General features: G+C 48.9%; 1 protein-coding gene across 1 annotated transcript in view; it reads right to left on the bottom strand.

The window, feature by feature from the left end:
- The window catches only part of PTPRS (protein tyrosine phosphatase receptor type S), a 138,498-nt gene that overhangs the window by 61,681 nt on the left and 60,175 nt on the right, over positions 1 to 16,642 (bottom strand). The window contains exons 3-5 of the mRNA XM_057406807.1: positions 13,549 to 13,694; positions 12,475 to 12,616; positions 4,440 to 4,628 (exon numbers count right to left, since the gene is read on the bottom strand). Coding sequence (XP_057262790.1) covers positions 4,440 to 4,628; positions 12,475 to 12,616; positions 13,549 to 13,694 — 477 coding nt within the window. The remainder of the gene's footprint in view (positions 1 to 4,439; positions 4,629 to 12,474; positions 12,617 to 13,548; positions 13,695 to 16,642) is intronic.

Here is a 16,642-nt window from a genome sequence, read left to right as displayed (position 1 = left end):
AGACACAGATGGTAGATTTTCACTGTTGGAGTTTCACATCTAACCAGCTTCATGTTCAATGGAGGGGCAGCAGGATGGTGCTAGAAGAGGACATGAAATAATCATTCTGAAGAACGCTGGCAGGTCCTGTGAGACTTGGTACAGGGTCTTGGGGGTGGAGGGGAGCTGCTTGCCTGGCGTCCCAATGGCAGGAGCAAATGCATGAGGATAACCACTGGCCAGAGCAGAAAAACTAAAGCAGGAAGAACTCCCAGTGGAGATGCTGCTTTTCTGAGTGAAAAGCTGGCGTTGGGATGTCACATGCAAATACTCATATCGCTTCCACAGCCTCTCAGGAGCCAGAGATGTGCTTATTCAGGGCAAACCTGGAGGCTGCATGAGCCCAGATGGCCAGCCGAGCAGTCAGCAGCAGGGGCAAAAGGCAGCTTAAAGGACAATGCACTGGATTCTAAAGGACCAAGATGGTGCCAGGTAGAATACCACGTGCAGGTGTCCCCTGCTGCCACAGAGGATGGGATCTGCTCTTCCCCCAGCCTCTCCTGACTTCCCCCACACCTATGGATTCTCCAAGCCTTAAAAACAGGGAGAGGAAGCCAGTCCCCATAGCCATGGTTAATGACAGACAACACGTCCCCACCTCCTGTCAGGCCACGTGTGAGGACATGTGTGTGCTGTGCTCCTCTCCCCAGGCCTGCCTGCAGGGAGCTTTCTGTTCCAAACAAGCGAGCAATCACCCAGGGTCTTGTGCAGTTTTACAGGGCTGGATCCTGCCTGGCAGCTGCGACTGCCACATCTCCAATAAAAGGGGCCTTGGCACAGGGAGGGGACGTGATGGGGCTCTGCAGGAGGCTCCTGCTCCTCAAGGGATGGAGATGATATCGGGGGCAATGGCCACGATGTTCCTTTTCCCTTGCTCAACCCTTTCCCACGGCTGCTGCCCTGTGATTTACAGCTTCAATTTGAACATGCTGCCCTCAGCTCTCCCTTCTGAGAACACCAATAACCCTGTCAGATGTGAAACTCCAAGACCTCCTGCAGGTGTGAACACAATTATCACAGTTCCAGGGTACAAGCTATTGTGTACTTGGGGAATTCCAGGACAACTGTTGCTAACAGACCAAAAACCATCTAGCCAATGTTAGGAGGTTCGCATTTAGCTGTTATCTCTTTACACAGATATAGTAATCAGGATGATTATTATTCTTTCCGTAGCCTGCAATACCCCTGCAGAAATTCATTAAGAGGGCAGAATATCCTTACTGAAAGAGTTAGTACAAGAAATGCATAGCATGCCTCTCAAGAAGCTGTTACAAAGGAATTAGTTGAAAGGGCAAGGGTTACAAATCTGCACATCAGCAGGTTTGGGGGGTTTTGCTTTGATTTTTTGGGGTTTTAATTGAACAAACTTACCAAAAGTCTCTGAATGTTAAAAATGTGAGGGGGGAAAAAAGGAAAGAGAAGTTTGTTATAGGCAGTTATTTAGAGAACAAAAGACACACACAAGACAAAAGGTTTTTGTGTTCCTCTGATGGGAGAAGGTGGCTGGAGGCTGCTTCCCTTATCCCCTCTAGGTGGCACGGCTGAGCAAAGGACATTGGGTTTCTGCTCCACATGTCCTGAGACTGCTTGCACCGGGTTAAGCAAAACATCCAACTCCCTTCCACCACCAAGACCACTTAAACTCTTAAGACAACCTGGGTCTCTAAAGCTGAGATGCTCATGTATGTCTAAGGGAAGACAGAGGTTCTTCCCATCCTCCTCTGACTGACAGTTCCGCTTCTCAGTCAGTCAAAACCCTCAAGTATTAAAAGATTTCCAATTGCTTGGAAAGTTTATCTGGAAAGGAGGAGAAATAAATACTGGATAGAGAAAAGCCACTGTGGTTAATGACACAGTGGCTCCATTATACCGATGACCCAGTAACACATCCCCAGGATGATGTGAATATGATGACCACGGTCTGAGAGGTCCACAAGAACCAAACGTGGTCACAGTTACCCAGTTCTGCAGCTCTGTGTATGCCATTTCACTTGTACCTTTTAATGAGCTCATTTGCATGTTTGCCACTAACTTGTACACTGATACCAAGTCAGCTCTTAACACCCTCCATCATAGAGCAGCATAAGTGCTATCCCAGTGGCTTCATCTCCAGGGAGGATCAGGGTTACTGTCCCCTCCTGTCTCAGCCTGTCCCAGTCTCCGTCAGGGAGCAATGCACAGAGAAGTCCTCAGAGACAACACAGTTGCTGGCTTCCGTGCTAAATCTGTTAGTAGGGTTGATGAAGTTGTGATTTAGTACCAGGGTCACTCCTCCTCCCTGCACTCCTACTGTTAATCCCCAAGAGGATGGACCGGAATCGTACTGATGAGCTGTAGGTGAAAGACACTGCAGCTTATTAGCAGTGTCCTGAAGCATCCAATGCCCTAATGTGTGCTAGTGCCACACTTCTGGAGGCAAAGTTTGTTTTCTGGAAAGATAAATGTATTAAATTGAGGTCTGACTTTAGCAGGACTCCAATCAGCAGCACTCAAACAGGCACCACACTGCCCAGCACATTCAGGTCAGACACACACACCTGAAGCTGCTCTGCCTTGGTCTTGAAAGAACTGCTTTCCACTGGCCAAAATACTAACACAGTCCAGATGGCCCTGATGTGAATGTGTTTTGCCCTGGCACAGGCCTCTGCATCACAGGACATGCAAGTTTTGAAAGCCCCTAAAAGCAGATGAAATCAGAGAGCTCCCAAGTCCAGGAATCTGCACTCCCTCTCACCCAAGCAACAGGCTTCCACTCCTAAGGCTGACACAGATGCTTCAGGATTTCAGCAGTTTACTCATTCAAAGCAGCTGTAAATGAGATTAATTCTCAGCAGGTATCTTCTGATTTACCAGAAAAGCCAGGAGTTCACTCTGAGGCTAACCAACGCACTGGAATGAAAACACAGCGCTCGGGTGGCTTGAAGGGAAACAGCAGATCAAACCCAGTTAAAGAGTAGAAAGGCATTCTAGCAAGATGATGAATGTATTAAAACTAATCTGCTTGTGCATTACTCACACTTCAGATGATGGGCACAGAGCATGATATAATGCTAGTTTACCTCTCATTATTTATGCTGAGTGATTTGTTTGATTTGCATTTGCCTCAGCTGTTAGGATAAAACAGAGAGGTCAACCTCATCTGCGTCTGCAGGATTCACCAACCCCATTCAACAAAGCAGTTTAAGTATCTGCTTGTAAGTTTGCTTCACTGAGTAAGGACGTGCTTACGCAGGTGAATAAAAGCGAACTGGAACGACACTGAATCGTTTCCTCTGGTGCCTCACAGAATGAAAATCAGTATATGGAGCCTTTGCCAAAGAGGGCAAGAGGAAAACCAGACGGTGACACTCTCTGATGTTCAGCTCCAGTGTTGTGGTAGGCAGAGCTGGTTTCTTCAGAGCTGGCAGAGGTCTGGGCAGAAGCAGTTGGCTCTCCCCTGACCAGATGACTTGTAAAATGTCTGCTATGAACAGAGCAGCCCCACTTGCTTCACCAGAGCCTCTGCTCTCCCTTTGCCTACAACAATGCCATTCTTCCACCAAGGAACTCTTGAAGATGTCCCCTTTCTATGCTACAGGAATGTTCTGAGTAGCTGAAGTGACCCTGCTGGTGCTTGTGAGGTCCAACCACAGAGACACATCTTCTTTAGGCTGGGCCAAAGCCCTCAGTCCAAGGAGTATGTGAAAAGGATTCCTTCTCAGGTTAGTTTGTGTCAAATGCTCAAACTTCCAAAGCTTGTTTCATCTCTGCAGCTATGAATGGAAGTGCTTTCTCAGTGTTATGCCAAACTAAACGCACCCGTGCCCTCCTTGCACACACACACACACACACACACACACAGAGTGAACGGGCAGATTTAACATGTACAAAAGCATCTCCTGAAAAGTGAATATTGAGAGCTGTCACCGGGACACACACACAAACAAACAAACAGAAAACAAGAGAGACAGATGGACAAGCAGATGGGGAAGATGGAAAACTGACAAGAGCCACGGAGCTGGGGTGCATCTGTTCATGGAGATCTGCCCCATGGAGCACCAAGGGTCACTCCAGAATGCTCACAACTGCTCTCCAGCCATGACTGCAGGGACTTGATGCCCAAGAGATCCTGCAAGAGTTCTTCAACGCCAGCTTTGAGAGGTTCAGTTTACAGCAACAGGCTCATGTTTTGACAGTAAGAGGCTGCCTGAGCTGTGGAACCTACCCCAGGTGTGTGTGGCCTATAGAGCCGTGTCTGCCATAGCAGTTGGTTCTCCCAGCACAAACATAAGGTAATGCCCCAACCCAAACCAGTAACACCTATGTCTCTCAGTCCCCTCTTCTGCTTCAGAAACCTCTGAGCAGCCTCTTCACGTCTGTCTCTAGGTCCCAATTTCTCTAGTCTCAGACAGAGACCTTACCTGATCTCAGTTGTTTTATCCTCCCGTTGCTTGCACTGGGGTCCACGGGCAGGAAATCTTTAAACCAAGTGATCTCTGGGTCTGGGTTCCCACTGGCTGCACAGAGCATCGTGGCTGTTCGTGTCCGCTCCACCACTTTCAGCTGGGGCCCCATATCAATGTTTGGGAAGCCAGGAGGTAACTGGTCCTCTGGTGGTAGAGAGCAAAGGAAGAGTGGTTAAACACACCCTGGGAATCAGGGCAGTTGATGGAGCTCAATGGAACACACTGAAGAAAGCAGCAGGCATCCTTGCTGCCTGTGCACTGCAGTTTAAAACAAAGCAACAGTAAATAGTCCATAGATAGTTTGTGAAAATGCATTATAGAGTAAAATTCACCAGTTTATCCATTCTGTGGGACTCTAACGTCCTGCATGAAGATTCTGTATTTAAATGCAAACTCTTAAAACCCTTTGGGGCATGGGAGCAGTCACATCGAAGTTGCTCCAGGTCTTGCACTGAATCCCTCGGTCAGGGAAGTGACTGGCACTCTTTTGCTTTTACAGCAGAAGCTGTGCACATGTATCACAAAGATCCCTGCACCACAGAGTCACATTTAAAAGGAGGGGTTCATCTTCCCCCTCCAAACCCCACTGCATGAAACAAACTGCACAAGGGGAATAATGGCAGTGACTGTGTGAGGAGGCTGTGATTTTTAGCTTTATTCATTCAGATACTGCATTAGAAGAAGAGGGATGTGGCACCAGCACCTAGAAGGCAGGCTCAACTGAGCTTCCTGCTTCCTCTCAATCTTGCCTTTGCCTTCACTAATGAGGGTGAGGAGGGCAATCCTAGCCCGTGCTGCCTGATTTGTGGTAACTAGTACAAAACCCCAGTGCTTCCCCCATAATCTTTGTCACAATCTCTTAACTCCTGGGGAACAGAGCTGTCTGACACTCCTGCTGCTCAGGAACATGCCATTTTTCCCCCTCAGAAAATCAGCCTTTGAAGGAGGGCAGCTTGGAGGGAGGATACTGGCACCAGGGTGAGACTTGATAGGGATTCTCTGTCATTTCAAATGAAGCATGTTGAGGAATCGCAGCCTGAGGAATCTATGGCATTGAATCCATCCCCAAAAGCAGGTGAGGGAACAGAAGGGAAAGAACAGAGCATCTAAAAAGGGCAGAGGATTTTAAAAAGTAACATACATCACCATCAGCTCCCAGTGAAAGCAAGAGGAGCTCTCACAGCAGCAGCAGAGATGGTGGAAACCCTTGCCTTGGTTGGGCCACATCCCTGCCCGCTGCAGGCACAACCAGAGCTCACTTCCTTCTGCTGGCACATCAGGTATTGGAAGGAATGGAGCCAAACTGGGTATGGCTGAGCCCACAGAGGGTGCAAGAAAAGAGAAGTGGCCTTGCTATGGTGGGTGCTTCCTCCTCGAAGAGCAAAGCAGAGCCGCCAGATCCCAGCACTGCTCTACACAAGCTCCAAACACACACGCGTTGGGTAAGAGATATTGCATGCTGTTGTGCCTCACACTCGACTCCTACAAAGCTATGAAATCATGAAGGCAGAGCTAAAGGTTTCTGCGGTGCTCTGATACTCGAGGCCAAGAAACTCTTGCCCAATGCTGTTATTAGCAGTGCACAGCTACTGCAGAGAAGAAAAGGGTTTAAATGCCTCAATTGTGTGTTTAAAAATGCGCATTGTTTCCTTCCTCTGACCACTGCTGGAGCGCTATAAAGGATCTATTGTGACTCACTGGAGAGTGAAATGTATTAACCACATCTCTCCTCATATATCAAAGGAATCTGACCACCAGCAAAACCACGGAGCATTTTATAACTGTTAAAGTAATACAGATCCAGTATGGACAATAAATGTCGTCGTTTCAGTGCATCTGAAGCCCTTCTAAACCAGGCTATTGCATTCTAAATGCTAAACAGCTTTAACCAGGCACTGAACCAACCCTTTGAGCTCTCAGTTCACCAGGCTCTGCTTGGGCATCACAGGAGCCTCCAAACAGTGTGTGATCCTGCAGATCCCATGTACTGCAAACCCCTGGCCCCTCCATGAGTGCGCCTGGGACAGAGGGAGCCTGGGAATTGCTTCCAGCTTCCAGCCAGGCAGGCTTTTAACGTCTTCTCTTCCCTCCTGCTCTTTAACCAGGCTGTGGTGTGCTGTGAAGGAGCTGCTGCCGCATTGGCTGCAGATGACATCATTATTGATTCCTGCTTTCATCCTGCTCCCTGGTGCTGCTGCTCCACCTGGCTCAAACCCCCGGCCTCTAATTTCATCAACCAATTAATCCACAGAGAGAATAACCCTCTCGACTGGCGGGGTGTCTGCGTGCACGTGTGTTGTGTTGGGGGAGGCCTGCTACAACTATTCTGCCTGAGTGTTTCTAATTAAACAAAAATGTTAATCTTGCAGCACAATGTGCAGAATTCCTCTGAGTTTAATTAAAACAACTGCGACTCGAGGCGTGATCAGATTTGAGGATCAGATCAGTGGAGGACACATCTCTGAACATCACATATTGCACTGATTCAAGTGCTCAGATTTCCTTCCTGCCAGGAAAGTGAAACTGCTTTCATCCCCTAACTAGATTCCCTGTAGTAATGCAATTACTACCTCAGCTCAGTCCCCGTAAGACATGCACACAAGTGCCCTGCCACCCTCCCCACCAATCCCCAAACACCACCCCATCAAACCTGTCACCAAATAAGCAAGTAAGGAACGGCTTGGATCGTGAGTTCTCCTTCTAAAAGCAGCCCAGGCAACCGCAAGAACAAAAGAAACAAGGCACAAGCTGAAGATGCTTTAAGGGCACACCTGGGCAGCTGCCTGCTGCTGACTATCATGTTGGCTCATGCAGGCAGATGTTTTCACGTGTTGCCCTTGCCATATTAACAGAGCACCCTAAACACCTTGTTCATACCTGCTTAGACTGAGGTGCTTAAAGACACCCCTGATGAAAAGCTGATGAATTACCTCAAGGCCACTGAACAAAGCAGAGTGAGAAAGAACAGAGAGAGGCAGAGAGAGAAGAGCACTTCAGTGTTCATCTGTAATAAATCCTACCAGAGGATGTGCCTCGAAGCCAGCTGGGCGCATGCGCTGCCACACACGGGGTCACACAGAACAAGCACGGGTGCCCCTTGCTGCCTCCCGGGTGCTCTGGAAGGTGGCAGCTCTGTGGTTACCTAATTGGCTATGCTGGAAATGTGGATGATGAGGAAAGGTAAAGCGGCTGGTGCTGCTGCTCTTCACCCCACAGGGTGTGCACAGATGTTTAATAATGGAGAGGAGAAGCAGTGAGTGAGCATTATGGGCGCTCTACGTACTGAATGCAGAAAGCCACAACGAGGATGCTGCTCAAGTGAGGAAGAGGAGTCATTATTTGCTCTTTGAAGACATGTGGCCCAGCTCATACGTGCTGTCAGGTCTCTAAGCAGTCAACTAGCCTTGCTTCAGGGTGGAGGAACCAAGAACACAGAGAAGAAGCAGCTTGAGTGACAGGAGTTTTAAGCTGAATCAGGATCAAAATCCAGTACTCCTGGAATTTATTCCTGTTCTTTTCATTAACTTCATGAACACTCACAGCTGTCCCCTCCCCAAAAGGCCTCCTGGCATTATGTGCCTTGGGAAATTACAAGTTCTTTCCATCACTGCATATGTACCTGTGTCTTAGCTAACTGTTACTTCACAGGCAAAGACAATGCTAATACACGGAGGAGTCTCAGTAAATGCTCTGTTGAGCCCATTCATTTTGATCTGGAAGTTTTATTACGAAAACAGAAATAAACTAACAATGTTATTGAAAATTTGCAGCCTTATAAACAATAAAACATGCTTAGATCTGTGTGATGGACCTCGTAACAGTGCAGGTAATCCAGCGTCTTTCCTGGCTAACGTCTCCCTAGATACCCCCCTTAGAAAGGCATCTGAGGTAACATCACTCTGACATTATCCACAAGCTACACAACTGATCTGCTTCCAATGCTGCCTGATGTTCAGGTCACTACAAGAAAAGCAGAACAAGTCAAGTTTGAAGCAAGACTGCCAAGAACTTGTCAAGTGGCAAGGTCACATTTCCGAGGGGCCGCCTGCTCTCGAAGATGCGCTGCTGGGGGGCCCCATGCTTTCTGCTGAGCATCTAGAACTGATTTATCTTTAGCTCTTGCTGATCTAAAGCCAACCATTACGAAAAGCCCCAACCAAACAGCAGGGATCTGGCTAGAACTTTAGACATGCCCACACCAGATCTCCTCGTGGAGTAGGAGATGTGTGAGGAAAAACACAGGCCAGAATTGGTAAGAGGAATGTATGACCGCTTCCTAAAAAGACATCAACAGGGAAAAACTACTAAAAGAAGTTTTAGAAGTCTGTCCACAGCAGCCTGAATCATGCTCTGGTACCAGGTACCACAGCCCTTACCAGTTTGATAGCTCCCCTCAATTTTCCAGAGCACAGTAATCCTCAGGAAAAGACAGCATCAGCCAGCATGCAGCAAGCAACACATCAGGGCACAGTGAATTTTGTTCCATTACATTTAACTGGACCAAGCCCTGTTTTTTATGGGATCACGCTGCATTTATTACTGACTCCCAAAGGGAGACTCCATGGAACTGTCTCTATCAGCTTCAACAGAGCAAAGCACCAAACCAGTCTGGCCTCTGCCTGAACCCCAGCTCGCGCCTCCCAGCAGCAGAGGCAATGCAGGCAGAAAGCTGAGGCAAAGCTCCCTTCCCCTCAGCTGCAGGCAGATGGGCCAGCCCTTCACAGCACAAGGATCTCTGTCTCAGGCTACTAAACAAGTAAAGAAAAAGTATGATCTGTACAGAGGAAGCAGTAATGATAATAAACATGTAATCTTTGCTGGGAGCGTGGAGCTTACAGAATGATACCAACTGGGAGCTGGGTGCCTGTGCCAAGCCGCTTCCTTCATGCCTAAGTTATAATGAAAAATGACAGCAGCTGGAGTCAACAATAACTGGAAAATGCTTCCCCAAACCACTTTCCTTCCTTTTCTTCGGGCTCTGCAGCAATCAGGTTTGCAGGCACTACATCTAGCCAGCTGTGGAAAGAACAGCGAGTCTTCACAGCCCTATCAAAACTCAAATCCCTTGAGAAGCAGAGCAGGAAGGACAAACAAGCCAGAGGAGCTGCTGTTAAGAGACTCTGTGTAAGTTGAATGGTGTCCATCACAAGCTCTGCTTCCCAGAAGCTCCCCAAGGTTTCCTCTCCTGCAGCTTCCTGTTTTTAAGTGAATGCATGTGGATTTCTATCCGGGTCTGATCCAGGAGTAGTCATGTACATAAGCAAAAAGGGGTTTACTCTCAATCCCTCCAGCAGCTGCATCTAGGAGGGAAGAATGTATTATTCATGTATTATCAAGAACATTGTCTGTTCATGAGACTGCTCTGCACTGAGGTAGAGGATATCCTGTAGCTGCCCATGAACGTGTACAGCATGAAGGTACACACATCTGTGTCTAACTGTGACCACAACAGCAAAGCCACCAGGCTGCAGCATGACTGCAAAGCCCACCCTGCCGACTATGGAAGGGCACGGGCCCAGGTTTCCCTGCTCCGCGGTCCGCCAAGGGAACAGCTTCCACAAATGACAGCTCACATTCCTCTCCGAGCTGTGGAACAGCCCCCATCTTTATGCTAAGCATGAGTCCTGAAAGTGAGAGGAGACGGGAAGGAGGAGGAGGCCTTGCAACGAAAGACAGAGAAAAGACAAACAGGAGAGTGGGAGAAAGCAGAAGGGGAGGAAAGCAGAGGAATAGATGCCAGCATGCTAACTTTGTGGAGCTTAGGGGATTTGTGCTTGGTCCTTTTAACTTTCCCAGCACTTAGAAGTGTGGATAAAGAGGAGACAATCTTTGCTGTGGGAAAGCTAAGGCAAGATTAAGGATGGAATAACTCCAGCTGAGCAGGCAAGGGGAGGGTATGCTACACAAACTGCTTCCTTGGGGCTCTTCAAGAGCATCCTGGCCGAGCCCTGCAGCTGATCACTGCTCCCCAGCATTCCATGAAGCAGGTATCCTCGCTGCTCTCGCACAGTCCCCTCACCGGGCTACCAAACAAGGCAAACAGCATAGGAAGGCTTGTGTAACACGGGAGCAGAGCACGCAGTCATCATGTTGTGGTGGGATCAGCAAAGTGCGTAATTAGTCAGGTGGTGGGGAGATGCAGCTCCTGTCCTGTCATCTGCCTCTTCAGCTGACGTGGCTGATGCTGACACCGGAAGGAAGGGCTGCAAAAAGACACGTGCAAAGAACCTTGGTCCCTAAGGACAAGCACTGAGCTCAGCTCCTCCTTTCCTACAGACTGCAGCTTTCTTTTGGTGCAAAGTGCCTTGAAAACGCTGTGAGAATCCAAGGGATTTGTAAGGGCTGCAGCTGGAGGAAAACCTTCTCCTTTGCCACTGCCTGTAGCTAAATTCAAGGGGTAGAAACTTTGGAGTATGATGGCAGGGCACTTCTCCCAAACTGTCACAGCTCCCAAGGAATACACAGGAGTAAGTGTGAAGAACAAGGCTCCCAGCCCTCTGCAGTAACTTCAGCTAGACACACTCTTGTCATCAAGCACAGTTCCAATCTCCTGACAGATCCATCCCACCACGTACTGCTAACAGAAGGTTAAATGCCACGCCAGGCAAAGGAGCTACACAAAGATTTAAGTGCACCTACACAAATCTGTCAGGCATGACTGGACCACGGGCCCACATGCTCAAAGGCAGCCAGCATCTTGACAAGACAGAACCTGCCGGGTGGGCAGCAGAAGGGATATTCCCTGCTACAAGGGGAGGTCAAGGGCTTTGCCATGTGCTCTTTATGTCTGGTCTTTATTTACTGCTGTTCGTTGGGGATTTGCAGACAAATTTCACTCTGCACTATGAAGGAGGCGCTCAGTGTCTGTTCAAACAAAAGGATTTGAGATGCTCTTGGAGAGAACACTGAAGAAAAAGCAACTGGCACAGATGCAGAGCTTCCTTATGAGGATCACACACTGGCTGGAGCACCTAAACCTGTGGGTAGCCATGCTCGCTGCAGAAATAATGGCTCCTACTGCAAGTACCATGGCTTTGCTACAGCCCCTTCTGCTGCTGGCTTCATCAATAGCCAGTGTTCCCAAGCGGGGCTCCCTTCAGGAGCAAACAGGCAGGTATCCACCACAACCCTCTTGCCCGGGTCACCTGCGTTGCCCTGTATTTGAGCAGAGGACCCCACACCTCTTCTCCCCTAAAATGGGTTAGTTTTAGCAAGCAGCCCAGCTGAGTGCTTCACACAATGATGCTGCCCATCTCCGGGGTAAGAACAGCAAACGTCCAGAGGCATCCACAGCACCAGCATATTGTTCCCTCCCCCGCATCAAGTTCAGGGAGCATGCTTCAAACAGATGACATGATGGAGGCATCCATGTAAACATCCTCTACAGGGGAGAGAAGTGGGAAAAGAACCAGAACAGAAATGAAGAGGGGAACTGTTTTCTTGGTGAGAGCATGAGCAGAGGACCTCTGGAAAGGGGGAAGATGCCCGGAAGGGCAAACCAGGTACCTTGCTCAAGGGAAGAGGTTGGCATTGATAACAACTGCACAAAAGCCTCTGCAGATGCATACTCAACCTCAGCCCATTAAGTGATTCCCTCAATGAAGGTTTCCTAGGGTGTGTGGATGAGTGGTGCCACGTTTCTGAGGAGACGATGGGGACGTTTTGGTGCCGCTTATAAACCTGGGGAAGGAATTTTTATTGGAGGGGAGGGAAGATCATAGACTCATTGGATAATTCAGGTTGGAAGGAACCTCAGCCCATCATCCAGTCAAACCTCCTCAAGCGGTCCAGTTTTAGCTTTGTTTCTTACACAGGGATTTTACTCTGCAAGAGCAAAACAGACCTGACAGTTCAAACAAAGCAAAACAAGGCGGACCTGTGCCTTGGCCATGCATTTTTTAACAGCCTTCCCACTGCTAGGAAGGAACAGAGAGGCTGAGGCTCCCTTTCCCCTGTGACACTGACACATGGCAGGCAGGCGTGCTCTTACCTCGGAGGACGGTGAGCTTGGCATGGACGGTGACCTCCCCGTGAGGGTTTTGAGCAACACACTCATAAATGTTCTCATCCCGGGGAGTGCGGAGGGGCTGGATCCTCAGAACAGCACCTGCACTTTCATCAAATTCAATTGTCTGGGGGATAAAGGGGAAGAGAGACACACAGTAAGCCTCTTTGGCTTGCGAGTAGAAGGTTTGTTCCTGCTCCAAAAGGAGGCACAAGCATTTATAGAAGCACACACACTCACAAACACACTTCAGCAGCTGCCTTGCAATCCCCTACACATAACTGACATGGTCAACTTGTCTCTCCACTGACCTCGAGATGACAAGAGAACTGTCACATAGCAAACCCTGTCTCTGACCCCCCAAAAGTGCTATGTACATCTCCAACGCTCTGAAAGAGGGAGCCATGGTGATGGTGTGTGTGGGGTGGGCGTTCAGAGCACAACTGCGACGGAGGAGGAGGAAGCAGAGCAAGTGAAAACAAAATAAAGATGAACCCCCGCCTTGTTCCTCCATCTGCATGGGCAGCTGACACCACAAAGCTCCTCTCAGCACACAGCTGCCCGGCAGGGCTGAGCCCCACAGCAAATTCCACACGATGACCTCCTAGTCCTTGTTCCTCCACTCTCATTTCTATCTAAACAATGCCAATTGCTTGGGTCTGCTTGCCAGCAACTGCAACGTTACTCCAGGCTGTCCCAGGGTTAAAATAATGAGCCACGGATGAGTCTGAAAGGTGCATTTACAGAGCTGAAGTGCCATCAGCTTACTTGGGCTTTCTTAGGGAAGGAAGAAGGCAGCTTCATATTATGTCCCAGGAGGGGAAAAGAAACAACAAAAAACTTCAATAAGGTAAGTGAGCCAAGATTCCCTTGCTTTGGAACAAGCCCAGCTGTTGACATGGCCAAGAGCTTGCATTTCAGTCCTGCTGCTGTTAAAACTCCTCCCCTTCCAAACCTCCCTTTATTATCAGGCCTGAGGATGGCCAAAGAAGAGCACTAGCTGCTTTGTGTCAGTCTCTCCCTCTTTAGAGAGACACAGATTTCAAGGACATCTCTTACCTCAAACCTCTGAGAGTTCACTTTCTTCCCTTTCTTGTTCCAGGTGACACGTGGCTTTGGGTCTCCAGTGGCTTGGCAGACAAAGGAGGCCACCCCTCCTGACACACCAATTTGGTCCACAGGTTTCTTAATGAACACAGGGGGACCTTTAAGAGAAAAAAGGAATTCCCATCACTGGCACAAGGAAAACCAAATTCGACTAAACCCTGTTTGTAATTAATAGTTGTGTTATCACTGCCGTTCTCTAATGATCCCAGATGAAATGAAACCTCTTGGCCTGTTAGGAAACAACAGTCTGTATCTCCACTTTACATACGAAGGAGCTACAGCACAACATGATTACAACAAAGAGATTTCAATGCAATGATGTTGCAAAGTTTCTTTTGCTTCTGAAAAGAGGACTTCTAAACTGTTTTAGCATTCTGCCCTTGCAAAGTCCAACTAATGATCACCACCAAAAGCTGGTGAACCTGAAAACACAGAATTGTGCTCCCCAAATCCTAGCAGATGACCACAACATCAAGGAATGGGGGACATTTATAGGAACATACCCAATACAGGGGTAAAAGGTGAGATAAATGGTGTAGGAACTTGGCTTTAGGGTATGGTATGAAACCTCCTTGGCTTGCAGTACCTCTGTTTTCATCTGCAAGTGTTTCCTCTGCCCCTCACTGGTTCACATACACAGCAACAGATAAGCCATCCTTTGGAAGAGGACAAAGCCCAACAGACAGAAGCTGTGATCATTTCAAAACAATCCAGTTGTCAAGACCAAGAGCATGGCAGCCAAGTCTGCAGTCAGCTCCTGCAGTTCCCCCTTCCCCTCTCCTCATCATGAGCCATCTGAGAAAAACAAGGGATTCACGCTGCTGAGGAAGCCAAGAGCTCTTCAAACTCCTCTCATAACCAGATGCTCAAAGGTGCGGTGATGCCTGAACACACTCAGAGCCTGGGCTGTGGTTTAGCCAGCCTGGACCCAAAGGAACACCACCCTGCCACTGACTTCCATCCATGTCTGCCTGCCTTCAAAAGCTTGGAGGGGAGAGGATGCCAGGATGGGCTTTCTGACCAAGGGAGGCGTCAGTGGCCTCCTTGCGATAGGAGGACGAGGCCAGACGTGTCCGTGCTGAACCTGTATTGCCTCCATCCTCTGGGAACGCTCCCTCCGCGCTCCAACCTGCCTTCCCTGCACAGTTTCCTCTCATCTAGTTAGTTGGAAATTGATTGAAATATTGAAATGACGAGGCCACAGCTGTGTTCAAATAAAATCACTCAGATCATAAAGTTGCCGTCTGTTATTCTTGAGAAAGGAGAGCACGTGACTCTGAAACGTGCTTCTTTAGATGTACAGGCTCCCAGCCTGTAAAATAAGATAGAAAGAGCCTACCACAGAGCTCCAGAAGAGGGCAAATGGCAGCTAGAGACAAGTCTCCAGGGTCTTTTAGGGGTCGAAAGATAAAAGGAAGCATGCTCTCCTTCCCTGCCCGGTGCGGCCAGCAGGATATAAATAAAAGCCACTGAGCAAGCTCACGTGATGCAATCAAGCATTTGTTTCCATGCTGGAGGTAAATACAATTCGCTGGAGCTGTTTATGTCCCCCCGAATGCTGTGGGTACAAAGCACCAGCTTTATAAATACCCCAATCTATATTTGGAGGTCAGCCGTCTTTGCAATGTTACCGCTAAAGGTTACCAAGCAAGTCCCGCTGGAGGTAACGGCACCGGGGGATCATCGGAGAAAGGCAAACCCAAAACCTTGCTTCAGGCTGAAATACACATGCTCCCTCTGCCAGCAACCTGACTTCCTTCCTCTCTTCTCCTCAGTTCAATATCTGAAGAGGTTGCGGAAGTCAATTCCGAAGGTACAGGCAAAAACATCCAGGGCTTTTAAGAACACTTTATTGATGCAAGTTCATTTCCTAAAATAAAAGCCCCTAATAATCCTTAATGTCACATATACATTTAAATGAGTGCATGCAGGATGATGAGAGCACAGCTGAGGAGGAAAATAAGGTTCTATTTCTGTCTTGAAGAAAGGGACGGTGCTCTAAAATAAAATAGCCTGCTTGGAGGCATTGCTCAGCAGCCCTTTCCGGGGAGCTCCATGGGCTCAGTGTGCGAGCTGAGCTCACCGCAGCGCGGAGCTGCCTACGACAAACTCAGCGAGAGACAAAGAAACCCAGCCTCGATGCCTACCCCCCAACCCGCTCCATTGTGCTACTCACTTGGAAAATGAGTGAAAATCACAGCTAAATGGTTGATGCTAAAATTGCCCGAGCCTCTGAGCTCCAGACGTTGATTGTGCCCCCCCACGCTGTGCTCTCCACCTATGCACCCCCAGTCACTGCAGCACTTGTCACTGCAGCCCACGCCGACCGCACAACGCTCTCCCCTCCGAGAAGGAGCAAGGCAGCGCCATGGCAGGCAAGGTGATGGTGATACGAAGCTGGAACAAACTCCTCCGTGCTGCGTGGGACTGCCACAGCTCCGCCACGCCAGGTCCAGCCTGCAGCGAACACCGAGGTAGGATTCGCTCTCCAGCTCTGCAAACCCCTCTGAAAGGCTCCAAAAGCAGGAACAAGGCACCACGAGGAAGTGAAACACTCTCAGCCCGCTCCAAAGGGACTATGTGTTTCCCCTGGTCTGCTGGACCTCTGCTTTAAATGAACGAACAGAAATCGGAGACAGGCATTCCCATTTGACATCCCTGCACCCCAGGAGATGTTCTTCAGCATCTTCACTCATGGAGAGCTCAGAACAAGCCAGCCTTGGAAAGCCCAGGCTGGAATCCCACCTTGGCCCAGTGGTCACAAGAGATTCCTCTTTCCCCATTTCTCGGCTTCCAAAGTAGCAGAACCTGGGTTTTGGTTTTTATCAGTATCAAAACGGGAATGGAAAAACCTCGAGCTTAAAGGAATATTCCTGCTCCAAGAGTCTTCCTACAGGGCCTGGGTCTCTGGAGAGGGGGATGGAGAGGCCGGATGGCTCCTGTGTACCTGTCGTTCTTCTCCACAGCTTAACAGCCATTGAGTCAAACCGAACCTCTCAGTCCTGCCCACCACCTACACACTGCCCCAAAGCAAGAGCCGGGGCAA

The sequence above is a fragment of the Pezoporus wallicus genome, unplaced genomic scaffold, assembly GCF_028554395.1.
Source record: "Pezoporus wallicus isolate ANWC-B61680 ecotype Strahan unplaced genomic scaffold, APGP_CSIRO_Pwel_v1 contig_10514, whole genome shotgun sequence".
In the NCBI taxonomy this organism is placed as follows: Eukaryota; Metazoa; Chordata; class Aves; order Psittaciformes; family Psittacidae; genus Pezoporus; species Pezoporus wallicus.
The sequence above is the reverse complement of the archived record's forward strand: the minus strand, read 5'-3'. Positions and strand labels throughout refer to the sequence as shown.